Source organism: Helicoverpa zea, chromosome 25, assembly GCF_022581195.2.
Source record: "Helicoverpa zea isolate HzStark_Cry1AcR chromosome 25, ilHelZeax1.1, whole genome shotgun sequence".
Lineage (NCBI taxonomy): Eukaryota > Metazoa > Arthropoda > Insecta > Lepidoptera > Noctuidae > Helicoverpa > Helicoverpa zea.
Genome location: NC_061476.1, coordinates 936,882 through 958,151, shown reverse-complemented (window position 1 = coordinate 958,151; position 21,270 = coordinate 936,882). Strand labels below are relative to the sequence as shown.

Here is a 21,270-nt window from a genome sequence, read left to right as displayed (position 1 = left end):
TTAGAAATGTGATGTTTAGTTATATTTTCTGACAGCGGGTTTACTAGAGTCCCAAGGGAACTTCTGCGTGAACCCGTAGCCTATTATAGTCTTCCTCGATAAATGGTCTATCTAATACTGAAAGATTTTTTCAAATCGGGTCTTTTCCTGGATTAGCGCTTTCAAAACAAATAAACTCATCAGCTTAATAATTTGAGTATAGATAAACCCCTGTACCTATGCATTTAGGTCAAGGGCGAGTGGTTCCTGAACACAAAGTTTTATACATAACAATATTTTTGACATCTGCCCAAAAAGACCGCCAAAATATCCTTTCCTGTATGACCCTCTTCAAGTTGCCTATCTGCGTGTTATCATGGATGAAAATATACACACACAGCCAATTGTTAGACGCATACAACACAACGGGAGTTCGAGTAAAAGACTTCAGGACTTCAATACAATAATAAGTATTATTTTGTTTATTTGGCCAACCAACAATTATTTATACTTACACAGTTTCAAACAATAATTTACTATAATGTACAGGCTACTGTAACAATTTCTTATAGGTTAGCACCGCATGCCTCATAAAATAACAATTATCATCGTCATCGGCTTATTCTCCATCCTAAGTTTAGGAAAATAATAATGATTATATACTTATACATATATTTCACTATCGACAGGGTCGGCTAGATATTGATCCTAATCGATAAGTAAACTCCACAGATATATTATATCTTTTTATACCGATGTTCGTAAATTCGCACTAGGAAATCATGATTCCAAAATAGTTGGTTACGAGAGCGCGTGCTTCCGTAAAGATAATGGCATACATTGACTTTATTTCTGTTTTTATTATAAAACGCGAAATTTTATTTGCAATTTCGGAATGTCTTTGATATATTTTTGTTGTTACATTTTATATTTCGTTGATGAAATTTAATGTGTGTATTCTCCGAGAGTAGAGTATTTTTGTATTGCATGGTAAAAGTTAATGCGGATAATTTGGTTTTTATTGACAGCTTTAAAAGTATACCGTCTTACCACAAAAACTTTTAAACGTCAGTTTATGCCTTGTCTAAAAAAATGTCAAATTATGACGTTGACATACGGTTCATTTTGCAGCCAAAATTTTTTTAGACAAGTGTAAAACAGGGGTTTATGTTTTTGTAGTAAGGCCAATAGTGGCGTGCTAATATTACACTTAAGCATTTTTGCTGTTTCATAACTTTTGATAACATAACTTTTCATAACTTGAAGCCAACAAATTATTATTTTAAACACAATATTGTATTTATACAATATTATTAAAAGTGCTGGAGTGGAGACCACGGACTAGCAAGCGCAGCGTAGGACGTCCACCAACGAGGTGGACAGACGACCTTATAAAGGTCGCCGGAAGGCGCTGGATGCAGGTCGCTTCCAACAGGTATCTGTGGAGATCAAAGGGGGAGGCCTATGTTCAGCAGTGGACGTCCTATGGCTGAGATGATGATGATGATGATTGTATTTATCTTAACGAATTTTTTAATTACAAAATTAAACAAAAAACAAACTTAGGGTGCGTATTACAATGTCATGTAACAATTACGTCAACCATGGCTGGTAATTATTTGATTTAACTTTATAGTTAATTGGTGCAACCCACCCTAAGTTTGTTTTGACTGCCTTTCGAAATGATCAAGTGAACTTCTTCTCCTCTATTCATTATGTGTTATAAAATTGTAATTGAAAACGAATAAACTATTTATTATGTACCTTTGTCTACTGAATCTGTCTGTCTGTCGATACGCAAAGAGTTATAGTCAACGATTTCCGCTGGACTGTTTTAGTGACAAAAATATATATCTCACGCGATATTTTACATTTATGTTTGTGTTAATTTTTAGATTTACATTCTGCTGAGAGAATAAAAGTTGTTTTTATTATCAGAATGATGTGGTTATTTTCTTAATCCTATGTGTTTACTGTTTTCAATATTGCCCTCTGAATATTTCTTAATGTTCTTTCTTTTCTTTCTTAAGTACTGCAACTATGCATATTACCCATACATCTTTTGTAATTTGGTAAGTTAGTTAAAATAATTATTTCATTTTTGAGTTAAGCTTGTCCTACTTACTTATATCATTTATATCTTATAGTAAGGATGAGTGTTGAAAAAATTGAGCTGTTAAACGAAGTTAGTAAAAGTCTTATAACAAAAAGGAATGAAAGTTAATACAAGTCATCTTTAACCTAGTTCCAACAATCTTATACTTAGTGTGTCGTTTACTTTAAAGCCAAAAGCTCTCGCTGCAACAATTTCCTGATTCCGGTTGCACTATCGTTTGCGACTGTTACAAATAGACTACTTTGAGGATTAGAGCATTTAGTACTTCCTAGATTGTTAGAAAATTATTAGAAATTATAGAATTATGGGTAAAGACAGAAGCACATTATGGAATGCAAATAAATGAATATGAATTTAGATTCCACGTATTATAATCATCGACACGAATCTTGAGCGCTGACCTTCACCTGCGCAGAAGTGATTTGTTAGCAAAGAACCAATCCCGAGTGACGGCTATGACGCGATGCACTGCGGGCCAATCTCCGCTTTAGCCCGCCCCCGCGTCTCACTTCATACCACAAAAGGGACCCAAAAATTACTTCTTCGCAGGTGAAGATCAGCGCTCAAGATTCGTGCCGATGATTATAATACGTGGAATTTAAATTCATATTCATTTATTTGCATTCCATAATGTGTGTTACAGATCTAGTCTATGAAATAACCTTAATTACGTAGGTAATATTACAAAGAGGAATATCTTGTTATTTTTTTGGACGAAAAGCCCTTAAAGAGACTACTGAATCGATTTTTGGAAGCTACGTTATTCCCGGGTGACATAGCTTAGGTATATTTTATCTAGGTATTAAAGTTTGAACTTGCTCTCACGTACTTCATTGTATATTTCCCTTTTTAAAATATCTTTCCACCATAGGTACTTTACTTAAGCTTGGGTTTCCTAGGAAAGCGGTGCCGTCATATAGCGGCCGTCATATTACGGACGCAAATAGACGGTCGTCTTTACGGTGATGACATGCGGAAAGTTCCACGGCCGTTTTAACACACCGTCATAAACTTTTTGTTAGTTGTATCATACTTACTAACCTGTTTTATTTAATATTTCTCAAATTTCACGACACCAATTCTGTTTTAGTTGACTTTTTCTATAATCTTTATTTTTTATATTATATATTGCTTCGTGGTTACGAACGAAATCTATTAAAATTTCGTCGTCCTCGCTGCTCTAAGAGTTGTAACTAATTTTTGACGTTGTTCCGAAAAAAAAACACAAATACGTATTAAAAAAGCTTCACCGCTTTCAATAAAACGTTCACCAAACTATCTGACACCGTCAAGACGGCCGTCATGCAAATGGCGGCACCGCTTTTTGAAGTTACGGTGTCAGTTACCGCTCTCTAGGAAACCGCCCCATTTTGTTTACATAGACAACGTTCTGGTGACGTCTTTCACCGCTGTATTACGGCCGCTATATGACGGCACCGCTTTACTAGGAAACCAAAGCTTTACGGATGGCATGTTTACCTGACTTTCCACGGCAACAAAGTTGCTATACACAAAAAAATGGTCATTATTTATATTTTAGATGGTGATTTCCAATATTTCTCGGGGCCGTTACCTGGCACACTGCCAGCGGCTTCCGTCTATCAGTTTAAATATATCGATCATGCAAATTATTTATAACCTAATATTATGATCGTCGGCAAAGTTTTCGCGGTTTATTTTTTAATATAATGTTCGTGATGGTGTAATGTAAATATTATGGAATTTATGACTTCTATGTGAAATGAGAAATACCATTACTCTGTGGTGTTACATTAAGATTTTTGCAGTTGTGATTATCATCATTGGGGCGTATGCTATTTTGACGCAAATCAATTAGTTTTCGATTTTTTAAATAGAATATACTAAAAAATTGTATAAGAAAAATAATAACTCTCAACTGACTGTGAGGTCTGTTGAGGCCAGTTGAGGTCTGTAGGTTTAACCATCTAATAAGCCCTACTATTAGAATTTACTCAAATCATACTGATGGCCTCTGATGTGGAATTGTAACAACGACTGCTACTGAGCATTCGAGGACGCCGGCTTCACGTACCCTCCCAGACACGGGGGTGAAATGACTTCCAGATTCCGGGCTGCTCTTTGAAGCTGTTTCCAGGCCCTGATTCAACTTTTACTCAAGACTTCTTTCTAATCCTATTAATACGGTCTGTTACCCACTTCCAAAGCAATTTGTAAAGGATACTTCCACTCCACGATGTCGATGAAGGCTTTCCTCATGGGGTTCTTGAGCGTGAGACAGAACAGCGCTCTCTTGGGCCTCTCCTGCTGGACCTTGGGACCTCGGCGGGGCGGCTTCCGGGGGGCGACTGGGACCTGATGCCGAGGAATATAGTTAGTCATTTGGACCTCACAGCATTAAAATAGGACATCTGAATCAATTTAGATTTTTTATCAAAGAAAACACGACATGTGACACGCGTGACTCAAACATATCACAATAGTTAAAATATATATAGTAAAAAAATGCGATTAACTAACAAAAAAACTAACAAAGTATGAAAGTTATATATCATCTAAATAGTAACAGTAGGTATTTGAGATAATTTATATCTGGAAATTTATTAAATATTCAATCGTATATCTTTTGACAACGTTCGGCTACAGACTTTCAGGCTTCGATGAGCAATGTATGTTTAACCAAGTGTTTTATTTCAGGGATTTACAAACAACAAAACTAAGGTAGCAAGTATAGAAAACAGTGTCCAAGACATAAATGGTCTTCTACTTTTTTAAACCAAAACGGAGAACCTCTAAAAACGTTAACAGAATCAACAATATGTATTGGATCGGACGGGGCTCAGTGGGATCCAATTTCACGAGCTGGTTTAATCGCATCCGAGTCACGTGGCCAGCTGCATTACTTAATCTAATGTGACCCGGTGCATGGAAGTCGGGACGTGCGTACGTGATATAGACTATATTGAATAGCGGGGTAGGGTTAATTTTATAGGGTTTGGTTGGAAGTTTCTAAATGTATTATAAATAGTCGATCTTTAAAGTTACACATGGTACCTATAGCTAATTCAAATAATGATAGATCACGACAATTTTATTCGGGTTTTAAAAAGGAGTCCACGTTAACGGTTGCCAATAGATGTAGAGTCATGAAGTTGGCCAAAATGGGGACTAACAAGATACATACACATAACTAACAGTACCAAGTTACTGCAGGACTAGCGGATTTAGGGAAATAACACCCACGAACAAAAAAGAGCTTTTGAATCAATTCAAACATTGTTGCGCCACATAAAACTACCGACCTGTAGATTTAAGTATCAGTAGTAAGTCAGTCACTGGTATTTAGCTCAGTGTGTCCTATTCCTGGCTTCCTTGAAGACACATGAGGCCAATAGATCTTCCACCATCATTCCTACCTGTATGAGTTGTGCGGTGCCATCTGGAGCGAGAGCGGAGGGGGGCGGCGTGGTGGGGGTGGTCGCTGGCGCTGTGAGGGCCGGCTCCTCCGGGCCCCCGCCATCTACGACGCTCATCTTGACCTGCTGAACAGAGGAGGGCTGTTAATAATGATTCAAAGGTCTCTGCCGGTCGGTGGTGGATGTGTACTAATATTATAAAGTTGCAGAGTTTGTTTGTTTGTTTGAACGCGCTAATCTCAGGAAGTACTGCTCCGATTTGAAAATTCTTTCATGTGTAAAGTACCCCATTTCTCGAAGAAGGCTGTAGGCTACTTTTTATCCGGGTTCGTGCAGACGTTTCCACGGGATGCGGGTGAAACCGCTGGCGGAAGCTAGTATTTATGAATTCAGCTCACTACTCTAACATGAACTGCCCGCCCGCGCGGAGATCTGCAACGGAATCGGGATCGCGTGTGAATCGTCAGAAAGAGCGTGTGTAGTTTATCGTTTTTTAAGTTCTTAATCAAATTATCATAAATATGTAGTGTTCAGTTAAGTAGTAAATAGTCAGTTTTGTTCAATACTCTTTTAAGTTTGGCATTCCGCAGATTTTTTTTTTTTTTTTAGTGACGTTAAAAATCATCAAATGACCCCTCCCGCTGGGTTAGCAGCGGTGAGGGAGTGTCAGACTCTTACTGACTAAAACCGTCGTGTTCCGTCGCAAGCCTTTTATGTACCAGGGCTGCGGTATCTCTTTCGAACAACCCGCAGCCCCGGCAGGCCCTGGCCCTACTGGGCCCCGCTGGGGTTGCTGACATCTCTTTGAGGAGCGCGTGGAACAACGCGCGCCGTCGACACGGGTCTGTCGTCTAAGAAGACAGAGGGACGATGAGCCACCCGAACTCACCGCCCACAGACCCACACCCGGCGCCCATGGTGTCTACCTGGTCCAGAGCGGCGGCCGGGATGAGAGGTGCGAACTCTCTGGCATTCCGCCTCCTCCTTCTCGAGCATGACCGCTTCGCAGAAGGAGGCGACGGCATCCCATTCCCTCTCGCCCCAGACCATCGAGAGATCGCCGCCGCCCAAAGCCTCGACGAGGACCCGGCGGTGCCCTTCCCACGCAAGGCACTCCTGGACTGTGTGGTGCACCGTGTCCTCGGGGCTGTCCGCACAGTGGTGACACCCGGGCGCCTCCTCACGACCGATTCGATGCAGGTACCTCCCGAAACAACCGTGTCCGATGAGGACCTGCGTCATGCGGTACGTGAGGGCGCCGTGACTCCTCCCGAGCCACTTCTCAAAGAGGGGACTTACCGCCACTATGGTAGCGTGCCCTGTGTTGCAGTACCTTGCAGTTTAATATTCAACTAAGTGTAGCTATGTAAGAAGCGGGTAAGTCGAACTATACCTATCTCTAGATCAAGTAAATATTTCCGCTAATATCTATGTGTATTTTTGTTTCATAACCATTTATAAATATTACGTAAAAGTAACACAACATAACATCGCCGTCGTCACAAAAATGATTAACCGAGCAGTCTTTAGCGCGATAAGGGCGCGTCACACACGATGAATCTTCGCCGCGTCAGTTATTCACGACAAAGTTACAGCCATCTCTCTTATTACATGATGTTAGGGTGCGTTCAGACGTGAGCGTTGATCGCAGAAAAATGTGCTATTTTTATGGGTGCTCATATTTGTGTGGGAGTGATTATGCGGAGCAGATTATTCTTATATTTGGTGTTTGGATGCTATGTTACTCATCCCCAAAATAAGGGCAGAAATTAGGTTTTCATTTATTTGATTGATTGATGTGAAAATATCTTCAATTGTTAATACTACTTCGTCTAAAGCCGTGCCTTGACACACTAAATAAATCTAAATTAAAACATAACCGTGATCCAACAAACTCTCTTTGCTTGAAATCGCTAATATCAGAAACTGCTGAACCGAGTGTTGGATAACCCATTCATCAAGGAATACCTACTATTTGCAGTTTTAATCAGTTTACGTCAGGTATTTTCCGATTTCACACGAGCAAAACCACGAGCCAAAGCTACAGACGTAAAAGATATGGCGGCCTGTATCTACTGCTACACTACACCCTTACTGGAGGTAATTCAGAGAATGTATGTATACGCTGTAACATGACGCGCGACTCCTCGCGTAATGAACACGCAACTTTATCTCAACTCCCACAACTTTCTGATGAATGGTGAATGTGAAGCTTTTGGTAATAGGGTTAGGAAAGTATTTAATGTTTTAATATGAAAGATGTTTTGAAATCCCTACACGCACTTATAATAGCTCGTCTAAGTTGACATGATGCATCCCACTACCGCATTTATGAACACAAGAAAGGGGCATTTGCGGTAACTACCTCTGTTAATTAAATCAATTCGATATTTATTTATTACTTATTTATTTACATCATTAATGTGAAAGTAAAAAGATTGCAGCGTTTTCAGGCCGAAACTAAAACTACTAAACCAATTTAATTAAAAATGTCTCACCCGCTTTTGTGAAATACAACAAGATGTGTATGAAATAGAACCTTCATACAGCGATATGTCTTGTTTCCAGCTTGAATACAAACATTTTCAGTTCTTTTTTTGTCGCAACTTGCGATTGAACAAACTAGAAAATATTGCGACTCACTAGCATCCGGTTTGCATCCGGATAAATATTGTTTGAGTTAGTTTTATGCTGGTTCTAAAATAAGTTTAAGTTACAGAAAAGCTAATATTTACTACAACCTATTGGACATAACAGACTATTATAAATTGTAGTAATCGTAAAATCAAACTTTTTCATCGATCTGGGGCCCGATTCTCCTAATTTTACTTAAGCGACCTTCGATTGACGTTCGACTCGATTCGACTGAGATCCAATCCCGACTCGATTACGATTGAAGCGTATGTGGCATTCCGCTATTTTTTCTTTGAAATAAGCCTTTTTATCCTTTTCTGTCATTCAATAATGAATCATTTTGTCTGCAAATGATTTACGATTGCAAAATGATTGTACAGCAAACTACCGTATAGACCAAAATCATCAAAATAGCAGACCAATCGCACACCAATCAAATGTCAATCGAATACGATTGGTCTTTTATTAGTAGCAGAATGCCCGATATGGTTAAAACTGCTATTACGATCATATTGCGATTCGATTTCTATTCGATTTTGACATTATTAACTTAGGAGAATCGGGGCCCTGATACCGACCTGATACCTTGATAGTTGTGATATGTAAATTACCATTCATCTCCATACTAATTAATTAGCCCAGTAAAACTATCAGCTGACTACAAGTTTGCAGTACATGCATGGGTGGTCAAACGTTTTTTCCTCGCCCACGGTGTTATGATGTTATAATCAAACATCATTTAGATAATTTTAGATTATTTATTAGGAGCACAAACATGATTACAATCAGTCAGATCAAGAATCAGCCATAGACTCGTTTTTAGTAGTGTAGTTCCTTACTGCTAGTGTTGTCACCAACTAACTAAACTATCATAGATTATAATATTAAACTTACTAATACAACATCCTTCCCTTTTACATTTTCTTAAGACTCAATTCAACATAAACATTATCAACACAGAATTACTTTACTACAAGAGCATTAGATGTTTTACAGTTAACCTTTACTTACAAAATTATTATTTTAACAGATCAAACTATAGTGGATTAATACAAGATACACAACTCCTTAATTATTTAATTATTTATTTGTTTACTACTAATATGGAAATTACTCAATGACAGTTAACACCTTTGTATTTCTACAAGATACTTCTTAATCAGCATGATACAGTTTCTTAATCTTTAAACTTATTTATAATCAACTTATTAATTAACATTTTCCTATTTCTTGTTATCATATTTCCTGACTCATTTCTTACTTGGTATGACCTAGGACCACTAGCCTTACCTATCACTATACCACTCTCATGTGGTTTCCTACAATTTTCATCTTGTATTTTAACAATTTCTCCTTCCCTTAACTCTGGTAAATTCCTACTTCCTTTATTATAATACTTTTTCTGAATATCCTGCCTCTTATAAAGTTCCTGGCTATATAAGTCTTTGTTATCTGTTTTATTAATTAATTTTGGCAAAATGGTTTTAATATTCCTATTAAATAACAATTCTGAAGGTGTTTTCCCTTCTGTGGTTATTGGTGTGTTTCTATACATTAGCAAACCTAAATATACATCTTTCTTATCATAAATTAACTTTTTTAACAATTTCTTGACTGTTTGTATGTATCTCTCTGCTAAACCATTACCCTGGTGATGTTTTGGACTAATTATCTTATGTTTGAAATTCCATTCTTTAGAAAAACTTTTAAATTCTAAGCTTGTGAATTGACTTCCTGCATCTGTATAAATAATCTCTGGAATACCATGTCTTGCTAAAATTTCTTTAATACTTTTAATTGTAGTATTTGCATATAGATCATCTAATGGTTGAATTTCTATATATTTACTGTAAGCATCAACAATAAGTATGTATGGTTTTGAATATAGAAAAAATATATCTATAGACAATATTTCCCATGGTCTTTCTGGAATTTCTTTCTCAATCATAGATTCTTTCCTATTTGCATTCTGAAAACTTTTACAAGTGTCACAATTTTGAATTAAATCTTCTATTTCTTTACTCATATTTGGCCAAAATACTGAATTTCTAGCCAGTATCTTACTTTTTTCTATGCCTAAATGTGCATAATGTATGTTTCTTAATATTTCTTGTCTTTTAGACTTAGGTATTACTATATTCCTACCTTTAACAATTAATCCTTTAATATTACTCAACTCGTCTCTGTAACTATAGAAAATTTTAGCCTTACTATCAACCTGTGACTTATTTTCTGGCCATCCCTCTAATATGTATTTATTTACTGACATTAATTCCTCATCTTTAGCCGTTTCTTTCACTAACTCTTCTATTTTTTCATCAGATAATCTAAAACTTTCCATTATCATTGCTACATGAGTTTCTACTTTTAAATCTGAGTTTTCTTCTGTGTCTAACAAATGAGATCTACTCAAATGATCTGCAACTAACAAGTCTTTTCCTGGTTTGTATTTTAACTCAAATGAATAAGGTTGTAAAGCCATTCTTATCTTTTGTAGTCTTGCTGGACACCTATTCAGCGGTTTGGAAAAAATTGAAACAAGTGGCTTATGATCAGTCTCTACTATAAATATACTACCATACAAATATTGATGAAACTTGGTTATTCCATACAAAATTGCTAAACTCTCTTTTTCAATTTGACTATATTGTATCTCTGTTTCAGTCATCGACCTTGAACCATAAGCTATTGGTTTTCCTTCTTGTAATATCACTGCGCCTAATCCTGCTTTCGAAGCATCTACACTGAGTACTATCTGTTTATTTATATCAAAATAGCTCAACACTGGTGGTTCTATCAATAATTTCTTTAAATTTTTATAAGCAATATCTTGTTCTTTTGACCACACAAAAGGTACATCTTTTTTAATCAATTGTCTCAATGGTGCTGTTACTTCAGACACATTAGGTATAAATCTAGCCACATAATTTATCATTCCTAAAATAGTCCACATAAATACAAAGTCGTTTCCATGTGACGGGAAGGTCCACTACACTACATTGTATGATCTGAAATCGTTGAATTCTACTGGGTTAGATTACACTCATGAAATAATACCATACTCCGGAATTGATACAATGCAGAAGGATCATTTTTCTAATGAGGATCCCTATGATAGTGGAGATCTGGGATTCCTGTCTAGGATCAATAAATGGATTCCTAGTCTATCTACTGGCACTATTATATTAATTCTAGTAGCTTCATTTTTTTGTATTTGCTTTATTAAGAAATAATAACAATAGTCTTATATTCCTTTTCCACTTAAAGGACAATGCCAGGGTGTGGGCTCAAAGTTTGCCCAGCAGTGGGAGTAGTTTCAGCTGGTTCCATAGTGCACTCTGAACACGAAATCCAAATATTTTTGAAATCGGTCCCAGAGGTCCCGAGAAAAACCGGTTCAAATGGTCTCCATAGATAGTCACTTAACAAAGCCTGAGCCATTTGCCCAGTAGTGAAAGTGGTGGAAATTCGTTCTTTACTGCACTGTTAACACGAAATCCAAATATTTTTGAAATCGGTCCCAGAGGTCCCGAGAAAAACCGGTTCAAATGTTAAACTTGATCAGTCACTTTATAAAGTCCAAGCCATTTGCCCAGTAGTGGGAATGGTTAGAATAGGTTCTTTACTTCACTCTTAAGACGGAATCCAAATATTTTTGAAATCGGTCCCAGAGGTCCCGAGAAAAACCGGTTCAAATGTTAAACTTGAAGTCACTTTATAAAGCCCAAGCCATTTGCCCAGTAGTGGGAATGGTTAGAATAGGTTCTTTACTTCACTCTTAAGACGGAATCCAAATATTTTTGAAATCGGTCCCAGAGGTCCCGAGAAAACCCGGTTCTAATGTCCAACTTGAACAGTCAGTTTATGAAGCCCAAGCCATTTGCCCAGTAGCGGAAATTGTTAAAATAGGTTCCATAGTGCACTCTGAACACGAAATCCAAATATTTTTGAAGTCGGTCCCAGAGGTCCCGAGAAAAACCGGTTCAAATGTTCTCCATAGATAGTCACTTAACAAAGCCTGAGCCATTTGCCCAGTAGTGAAAGTGGTCGAAATAGGTTCTTTGCTGCACTGTTAACACGAAATCCAAATATTTTGGAAATCGGTCCCAGAGGTCCCGAGAAAAACCGGTTCAAATGTTAAACTTGAACAGTCACTTTATAAAGCCCAAGCCATTTGCCCAGTAGTGGGAATGGTTAGAATAGGTTCTTTACTTCACTGTTATCACGAAATCCAAATATTTTGGAAATCGGTCCCAGAGGTCCCGAGAAAAACCGGTTCAAATGTTAAACTTGATCAGTCACTTTATAAAGTCCAAGCCATTTGCCCAGTAGTGGGAATGGTTAGAATAGGTTCTTTACTTCACTCTTAAGACGGAATCCAAATATTTTTGAAATCGGTCCCAGAGGTCCCGAGAAAAACCGGTTCAAATGTTAAACTTGAACAGTCACTTTATAAAGCCCAAGCCATTTGACCAGTAGTGGGAATGGTTAGAATAGGTAATTTACTTCACTGTTATCACGAAATCCAAATATTTTGGAAATCGGTCCCAGAAGTCCCGAGAAAAACTGGTTCTAATGTCAAACTTGAACAGTCAATTAATAAAGCCCAAGCCATTTGCCCAGTAGTGGAAATTGTTAAAATAGGTTCCATAGTGCACTCTGAACGACGATTTTATAAGCAATATCTTGTTCTTTTGACCACACAAAAGGTACATCTTTTTTAATCAATTGTCTCAATGGTGCTGTTACTTCAGACACATTAGGTATAAATCTAGCCACATAATTTATCATTCCTAAAATAGTCCACATAAATACAAAGTCGTTTCCATGTGACGGGAAGGTCCACTACACTACATTGTATGATCTGAAATCGTTGAATTCTACTGGGTTAGATTACACTCATGAAATAATACCATACTCCGGAATTGATACAATGCAGAAGGATCATTTTTCTAATGAGGATCCCTATGATAGTGGAGATCTGGGATTCCTGTCTAGGATCAATAAATGGATTCCTAGTCTATCTACTGGCACTATTATATTAATTCTAGTAGCTTCATTTTTTTGTATTTGCTTTATTAAGAAATAATAACAATAGTCTTATATTCCTTTTCCACTTAAAGGACAATGCCAGGGTGTGGGCTCAAAGTTTGCCCAGCAGTGGGAGTAGTTTCAGCTGGTTCCATAGTGCACTCTGAACACGAAATCCAAATATTTTTGAAATCGGTCCCAGAGGTCCCGAGAAAAACCGGTTCAAATGGTCTCCATAGATAGTCACTTAACAAAGCCTGAGCCATTTGCCCAGTAGTGAAAGTGGTGGAAATTCGTTCTTTACTGCACTGTTAACACGAAATCCAAATATTTTTGAAATCGGTCCCAGAGGTCCCGAGAAAAACCGGTTCAAATGTTAAACTTGATCAGTCACTTTATAAAGTCCAAGCCATTTGCCCAGTAGTGGGAATGGTTAGAATAGGTTCTTTACTTCACTCTTAAGACGGAATCCAAATATTTTTGAAATCGGTCCCAGAGGTCCCGAGAAAAACCGGTTCAAATGTTAAACTTGAAGTCACTTTATAAAGCCCAAGCCATTTGCCCAGTAGTGGGAATGGTTAGAATAGGTTCTTTACTTCACTCTTAAGACGGAATCCAAATATTTTTGAAATCGGTCCCAGAGGTCCCGAGAAAACCCGGTTCTAATGTCCAACTTGAACAGTCAGTTTATGAAGCCCAAGCCATTTGCCCAGTAGCGGAAATTGTTAAAATAGGTTCCATAGTGCACTCTGAACACGAAATCCAAATATTTTTGAAGTCGGTCCCAGAGGTCCCGAGAAAAACCGGTTCAAATGTTCTCCATAGATAGTCACTTAACAAAGCCTGAGCCATTTGCCCAGTAGTGAAAGTGGTCGAAATAGGTTCTTTGCTGCACTGTTAACACGAAATCCAAATATTTTGGAAATCGGTCCCAGAGGTCCCGAGAAAAACCGGTTCAAATGTTAAACTTGAACAGTCACTTTATAAAGCCCAAGCCATTTGACCAGTAGTGGGAATGGTTAGAATAGGTAATTTACTTCACTGTTATCACGAAATCCAAATATTTTGGAAATCGGTCCCAGAAGTCCCGAGAAAAACTGGTTCTAATGTCAAACTTGAACAGTCAATTAATAAAGCCCAAGCCATTTGCCCAGTAGTGGAAATTGTTAAAATAGGTTCCATAGTGCACTCTGAACGACGATTTTATAAGCAATATCTTGTTCTTTTGACCACACAAAAGGTACATCTTTTTTAATCAATTGTCTCAATGGTGCTGTTACTTCAGACACATTAGGTATAAATCTAGCCACATAATTTATCATTCCTAAAATAGTCCACATAAATACAAAGTCGTTTCCATGTGACGGGAAGGTCCACTACACTACATTGTATGATCTGAAATCGTTGAATTCTACTGGGTTAGATTACACTCATGAAATAATACCATACTCCGGAATTGATACAATGCAGAAGGATCATTTTTCTAATGAGGATCCCTATGATAGTGGAGATCTGGGATTCCTGTCTAGGATCAATAAATGGATTCCTAGTCTATCTACTGGCACTATTATATTAATTCTAGTAGCTTCATTTTTTTGTATTTGCTTTATTAAGAAATAATAACAATAGTCTTATATTCCTTTTCCACTTAAAGGACAATGCCAGGGTGTGGGCTCAAAGTTTGCCCAGCAGTGGGAGTAGTTTCAGCTGGTTCCATAGTGCACTCTGAACACGAAATCCAAATATTTTTGAAATCGGTCCCAGAGGTCCCGAGAAAAACCGGTTCAAATGGTCTCCATAGATAGTCACTTAACAAAGCCTGAGCCATTTGCCCAGTAGTGAAAGTGGTGGAAATTCGTTCTTTACTGCACTGTTAACACGAAATCCAAATATTTTTGAAATCGGTCCCAGAGGTCCCGAGAAAAACCGGTTCAAATGTTAAACTTGATCAGTCACTTTATAAAGTCCAAGCCATTTGCCCAGTAGTGGGAATGGTTAGAATAGGTTCTTTACTTCACTCTTAAGACGGAATCCAAATATTTTTGAAATCGGTCCCAGAGGTCCCGAGAAAAACCGGTTCAAATGTTAAACTTGAAGTCACTTTATAAAGCCCAAGCCATTTGCCCAGTAGTGGGAATGGTTAGAATAGGTTCTTTACTTCACTCTTAAGACGGAATCCAAATATTTTTGAAATCGGTCCCAGAGGTCCCGAGAAAACCCGGTTCTAATGTCCAACTTGAACAGTCAGTTTATGAAGCCCAAGCCATTTGCCCAGTAGCGGAAATTGTTAAAATAGGTTCCATAGTGCACTCTGAACACGAAATCCAAATATTTTTGAAGTCGGTCCCAGAGGTCCCGAGAAAAACCGGTTCAAATGTTCTCCATAGATAGTCACTTAACAAAGCCTGAGCCATTTGCCCAGTAGTGAAAGTGGTCGAAATAGGTTCTTTGCTGCACTGTTAACACGAAATCCAAATATTTTGGAAATCGGTCCCAGAGGTCCCGAGAAAAACCGGTTCAAATGTTAAACTTGAACAGTCACTTTATAAAGCCCAAGCCATTTGCCCAGTAGTGGGAATGGTTAGAATAGGTTCTTTACTTCACTGTTATCACGAAATCCAAATATTTTGGAAATCGGTCCCAGAGGTCCCGAGAAAAACCGGTTCAAATGTTAAACTTGATCAGTCACTTTATAAAGTCCAAGCCATTTGCCCAGTAGTGGGAATGGTTAGAATAGGTTCTTTACTTCACTCTTAAGACGGAATCCAAATATTTTTGAAATCGGTCCCAGAGGTCCCGAGAAAAACCGGTTCAAATGTTAAACTTGAACAGTCACTTTATAAAGCCCAAGCCATTTGACCAGTAGTGGGAATGGTTAGAATAGGTAATTTACTTCACTGTTATCACGAAATCCAAATATTTTGGAAATCGGTCCCAGAAGTCCCGAGAAAAACTGGTTCTAATGTCAAACTTGAACAGTCAATTAATAAAGCCCAAGCCATTTGCCCAGTAGTGGAAATTGTTAAAATAGGTTCCATAGTGCACTCTGAACGACGATTTTATAAGCAATATCTTGTTCTTTTGACCACACAAAAGGTACATCTTTTTTAATCAATTGTCTCAATGGTGCTGTTACTTCAGACACATTAGGTATAAATCTAGCCACATAATTTATCATTCCTAAAATAGTCCACATAAATACAAAGTCGTTTCCATGTGACGGGAAGGTCCACTACACTACATTGTATGATCTGAAATCGTTGAATTCTACTGGGTTAGATTACACTCATGAAATAATACCATACTCCGGAATTGATACAATGCAGAAGGATCATTTTTCTAATGAGGATCCCTATGATAGTGGAGATCTGGGATTCCTGTCTAGGATCAATAAATGGATTCCTAGTCTATCTACTGGCACTATTATATTAATTCTAGTAGCTTCATTTTTTTGTATTTGCTTTATTAAGAAATAATAACAATAGTCTTATATTCCTTTTCCACTTAAAGGACAATGCCAGGGTGTGGGCTCAAAGTTTGCCCAGCAGTGGGAGTAGTTTCAGCTGGTTCCATAGTGCACTCTGAACACGAAATCCAAATATTTTTGAAATCGGTCCCAGAGGTCCCGAGAAAAACCGGTTCAAATGGTCTCCATAGATAGTCACTTAACAAAGCCTGAGCCATTTGCCCAGTAGTGAAAGTGGTGGAAATTCGTTCTTTACTGCACTGTTAACACGAAATCCAAATATTTTTGAAATCGGTCCCAGAGGTCCCGAGAAAAACCGGTTCAAATGTTAAACTTGATCAGTCACTTTATAAAGTCCAAGCCATTTGCCCAGTAGTGGGAATGGTTAGAATAGGTTCTTTACTTCACTCTTAAGACGGAATCCAAATATTTTTGAAATCGGTCCCAGAGGTCCCGAGAAAAACCGGTTCAAATGTTAAACTTGAAGTCACTTTATAAAGCCCAAGCCATTTGCCCAGTAGTGGGAATGGTTAGAATAGGTTCTTTACTTCACTCTTAAGACGGAATCCAAATATTTTTGAAATCGGTCCCAGAGGTCCCGAGAAAACCCGGTTCTAATGTCCAACTTGAACAGTCAGTTTATGAAGCCCAAGCCATTTGCCCAGTAGCGGAAATTGTTAAAATAGGTTCCATAGTGCACTCTGAACACGAAATCCAAATATTTTTGAAGTCGGTCCCAGAGGTCCCGAGAAAAACCGGTTCAAATGTTCTCCATAGATAGTCACTTAACAAAGCCTGAGCCATTTGCCCAGTAGTGAAAGTGGTCGAAATAGGTTCTTTGCTGCACTGTTAACACGAAATCCAAATATTTTGGAAATCGGTCCCAGAGGTCCCGAGAAAAACCGGTTCAAATGTTAAACTTGAACAGTCACTTTATAAAGCCCAAGCCATTTGCCCAGTAGTGGGAATGGTTAGAATAGGTTCTTTACTTCACTGTTATCACGAAATCCAAATATTTTGGAAATCGGTCCCAGAGGTCCCGAGAAAAACCGGTTCAAATGTTAAACTTGATCAGTCACTTTATAAAGTCCAAGCCATTTGCCCAGTAGTGGGAATGGTTAGAATAGGTTCTTTACTTCACTCTTAAGACGGAATCCAAATATTTTTGAAATCGGTCCCAGAGGTCCCGAGAAAAACCGGTTCAAATGTTAAACTTGAACAGTCACTTTATAAAGCCCAAGCCATTTGACCAGTAGTGGGAATGGTTAGAATAGGTAATTTACTTCACTGTTATCACGAAATCCAAATATTTTGGAAATCGGTCCCAGAAGTCCCGAGAAAAACTGGTTCTAATGTCAAACTTGAACAGTCAATTAATAAAGCCCAAGCCATTTGCCCAGTAGTGGAAATTGTTAAAATAGGTTCCATAGTGCACTCTGAACGACGATTTTATAAGCAATATCTTGTTCTTTTGACCACACAAAAGGTACATCTTTTTTAATCAATTGTCTCAATGGTGCTGTTACTTCAGACACATTAGGTATAAATCTAGCCACATAATTTATCATTCCTAAAATAGTCCACATAAATACAAAGTCGTTTCCATGTGACGGGAAGGTCCACTACACTACATTGTATGATCTGAAATCGTTGAATTCTACTGGGTTAGATTACACTCATGAAATAATACCATACTCCGGAATTGATACAATGCAGAAGGATCATTTTTCTAATGAGGATCCCTATGATAGTGGAGATCTGGGATTCCTGTCTAGGATCAATAAATGGATTCCTAGTCTATCTACTGGCACTATTATATTAATTCTAGTAGCTTCATTTTTTTGTATTTGCTTTATTAAGAAATAATAACAATAGTCTTATATTCCTTTTCCACTTAAAGGACAATGCCAGGGTGTGGGCTCAAAGTTTGCCCAGCAGTGGGAGTAGTTTCAGCTGGTTCCATAGTGCACTCTGAACACGAAATCCAAATATTTTTGAAATCGGTCCCAGAGGTCCCGAGAAAAACCGGTTCAAATGGTCTCCATAGATAGTCACTTAACAAAGCCTGAGCCATTTGCCCAGTAGTGAAAGTGGTGGAAATTCGTTCTTTACTGCACTGTTAACACGAAATCCAAATATTTTTGAAATCGGTCCCAGAGGTCCCGAGAAAAACCGGTTCAAATGTTAAACTTGATCAGTCACTTTATAAAGTCCAAGCCATTTGCCCAGTAGTGGGAATGGTTAGAATAGGTTCTTTACTTCACTCTTAAGACGGAATCCAAATATTTTTGAAATCGGTCCCAGAGGTCCCGAGAAAAACCGGTTCAAATGTTAAACTTGAAGTCACTTTATAAAGCCCAAGCCATTTGCCCAGTAGTGGGAATGGTTAGAATAGGTTCTTTACTTCACTCTTAAGACGGAATCCAAATATTTTTGAAATCGGTCCCAGAGGTCCCGAGAAAACCCGGTTCTAATGTCCAACTTGAACAGTCAGTTTATGAAGCCCAAGCCATTTGCCCAGTAGCGGAAATTGTTAAAATACACACATCAAAAGTGTCTAGGGATCAAGCATTTTTATGCGGATTTCTTGAGATTGAGATGTGGCTTTGTAATAAATTTATGATTTTATAAATTTATATGGATCCTTTTTGGTGCATTTCATAATTTGAATCAGGAACTGTGAATCAAATTCGAGTAAAAGATGAAAATCAGCTGTCAATATTTTCCCTATAAACACATACAACGCATTGAAGACATTATTAGTGCTACTGTTTCCCTACTACTGATTAAAACCAACGTTATTATGGAGCGGCGACGTCATTTAAGCAGGGAAGAAATGCTCAGAGCCGTGGGAATGATAGAAGCTGGTTCCCGGCAACGTACTGTGGCTTTAGCTCTGAATACAAGTCAGAGTGTTATCAGTCGACTTTGGACACGTTACCGAAGCACTGGTACCGTAGCTGAGCGCCATGGAGGACGGTATCGCTGCACCACACGGAGACAAGACCGATACATTCAAATCTTAACTCGAAGAGCTCCAACAATAACCGCCATGATGTTAGCCGTGAGGCTTCATCACTCTTCAGGGAACTTAATTAGCGACCAAACAGTCAGAAACCGCTTGCATGAAGTGAACCTTCATTCCCGAAGACCGCTACGGGTACCACCTATAGCAATGCACAATCGTAGGATTCGATATCAATGGGCTCTTGAACACAGAAATTGGGCAGAAGAACAATGGCGTTTCGTGTGCTTTTCTGATGAGTCTCGTTTTGGTATGAGACCGGATACAAGACGTATACGACACTGGAGAACCCCTGGACGCCAACAGCGATTAAAATCCTGCCAGGAAGTCCATCCTTATAGTGGTGGAACCATCATGGTATGGGCGGGTATTTGGATCGGCGGAAGAACTGAGTTGATTTGGATCAGAAGCAACCTCAACGCTCAAATTTATGCTGAGACGATTGTATCAGACGTCATCGTTCCTCTACAAGTGCAAATCGGTCCCTTATTTCAGTTAATGCATGATAATGCACGACCGCACACCGCAAGAGTTGTAAGACAGACTCTCGCGGCAGCTAACATCAATGTCCTGCCCTGGCCTGCTCAGTCGCCAGACTTGAACCCGATTGAGCATGCATGGGATATGCTACAGAGAAGAGCTCTGCCGAATATGGAGGGTATCCAGTCGCAAGAAGACCTTTTTTTGTTGTTGCAACGAACATGGGCGGCCATTCCACATCGTGATTTGGATGAACTCATTTTGAGTATGCCAAACCGATGTTCTTGTGTTGTTAGTGTTCGCGGTAGAAACACGGATTATTAATTGTTTAAGTTACCCAATAAACTTTTAAAGAAAACTGTTATTTCAGTCTTTTTTTTCGAACTTTTGTGTTAGTGTTTCAAATGTCAAAAATCCCTTTATTAGGAAAATGGCAAATTTCTTTATTAGTGCAAAGGTGACTTGGTTTATCGTTACTGTGACAAACGAAAACACTTTATTTGATGAATCCTTAAAGAAAATTTTAATTAATATCAATCAGGAGAAAAGTTATTGCAAAAATATATGTTGATCCCTAGACACTTTTGATGTGTGTAGGTTCCATAGTGCACTCTGAACACGAAATCCAAATATTTTTGAAGTCGGTCCCAGAGGTCCCGAGAAAAACCGGTTCAAATGTTCTCCATAGATAGTCACTTAACAAAGCCTGAGCCATTTGCCCAGTAGTGAAAGTGGTCGAAATAGGTTCTTTGCTGCACTGTTAACACGAAATCCAAATATTTTGGAAATCGGTCCCAGAGGTCCCGAGAAAAACCGGTTCAAATGTTAAACTTGAACAGTCACTTTATAAAGCCCAAGCCATTTGCCCAGTAGTGGGAATGGTTAGAATAGGTTCTTTACTTCACTGTTATCACGAAATCCAAATATTTTGGAAATCGGTCCCAGAGGTCCCGAGAAAAACCGGTTCAAATGTTAAACTTGATCAGTCACTTTATAAAGTCCAAGCCATTTGCCCAGTAGTGGGAATGGTTAGAATAGGTTCTTTACTTCACTCTTAAGACGGAATCCAAATATTTTTGAAATCGGTCCCAGAGGTCCCGAGAAAAACCGGTTCAAATGTTAAACTTGAACAGTCACTTTATAA

The 21,270-nt window shown here is 38.3% G+C and overlaps 1 protein-coding gene across 4 annotated transcripts in view; it reads right to left on the bottom strand.

Annotated features, from left to right (window-relative positions):
* LOC124642773 (muscle calcium channel subunit alpha-1) overlaps window positions 1-21,270 on the bottom strand; it is a 64,336-nt gene that overhangs the window by 30,973 nt on the left and 12,093 nt on the right. For all 4 annotated transcript variants that reach the window (XR_006985817.1, XM_047181410.1, XM_047181411.1 and 1 more), the window contains exons 2-3: window positions 5,491-5,613; window positions 4,299-4,429 (exon numbers count right to left, since the gene is read on the bottom strand). Coding sequence is in view for 3 of the 4 variants with exons in the window: in XM_047181410.1 (XP_047037366.1) it covers window positions 4,299-4,429; window positions 5,491-5,607 (248 nt within the window). In the remaining variant the exon portion in view is untranslated. The remainder of the gene's footprint in view (window positions 1-4,298; window positions 4,430-5,490; window positions 5,614-21,270) is intronic.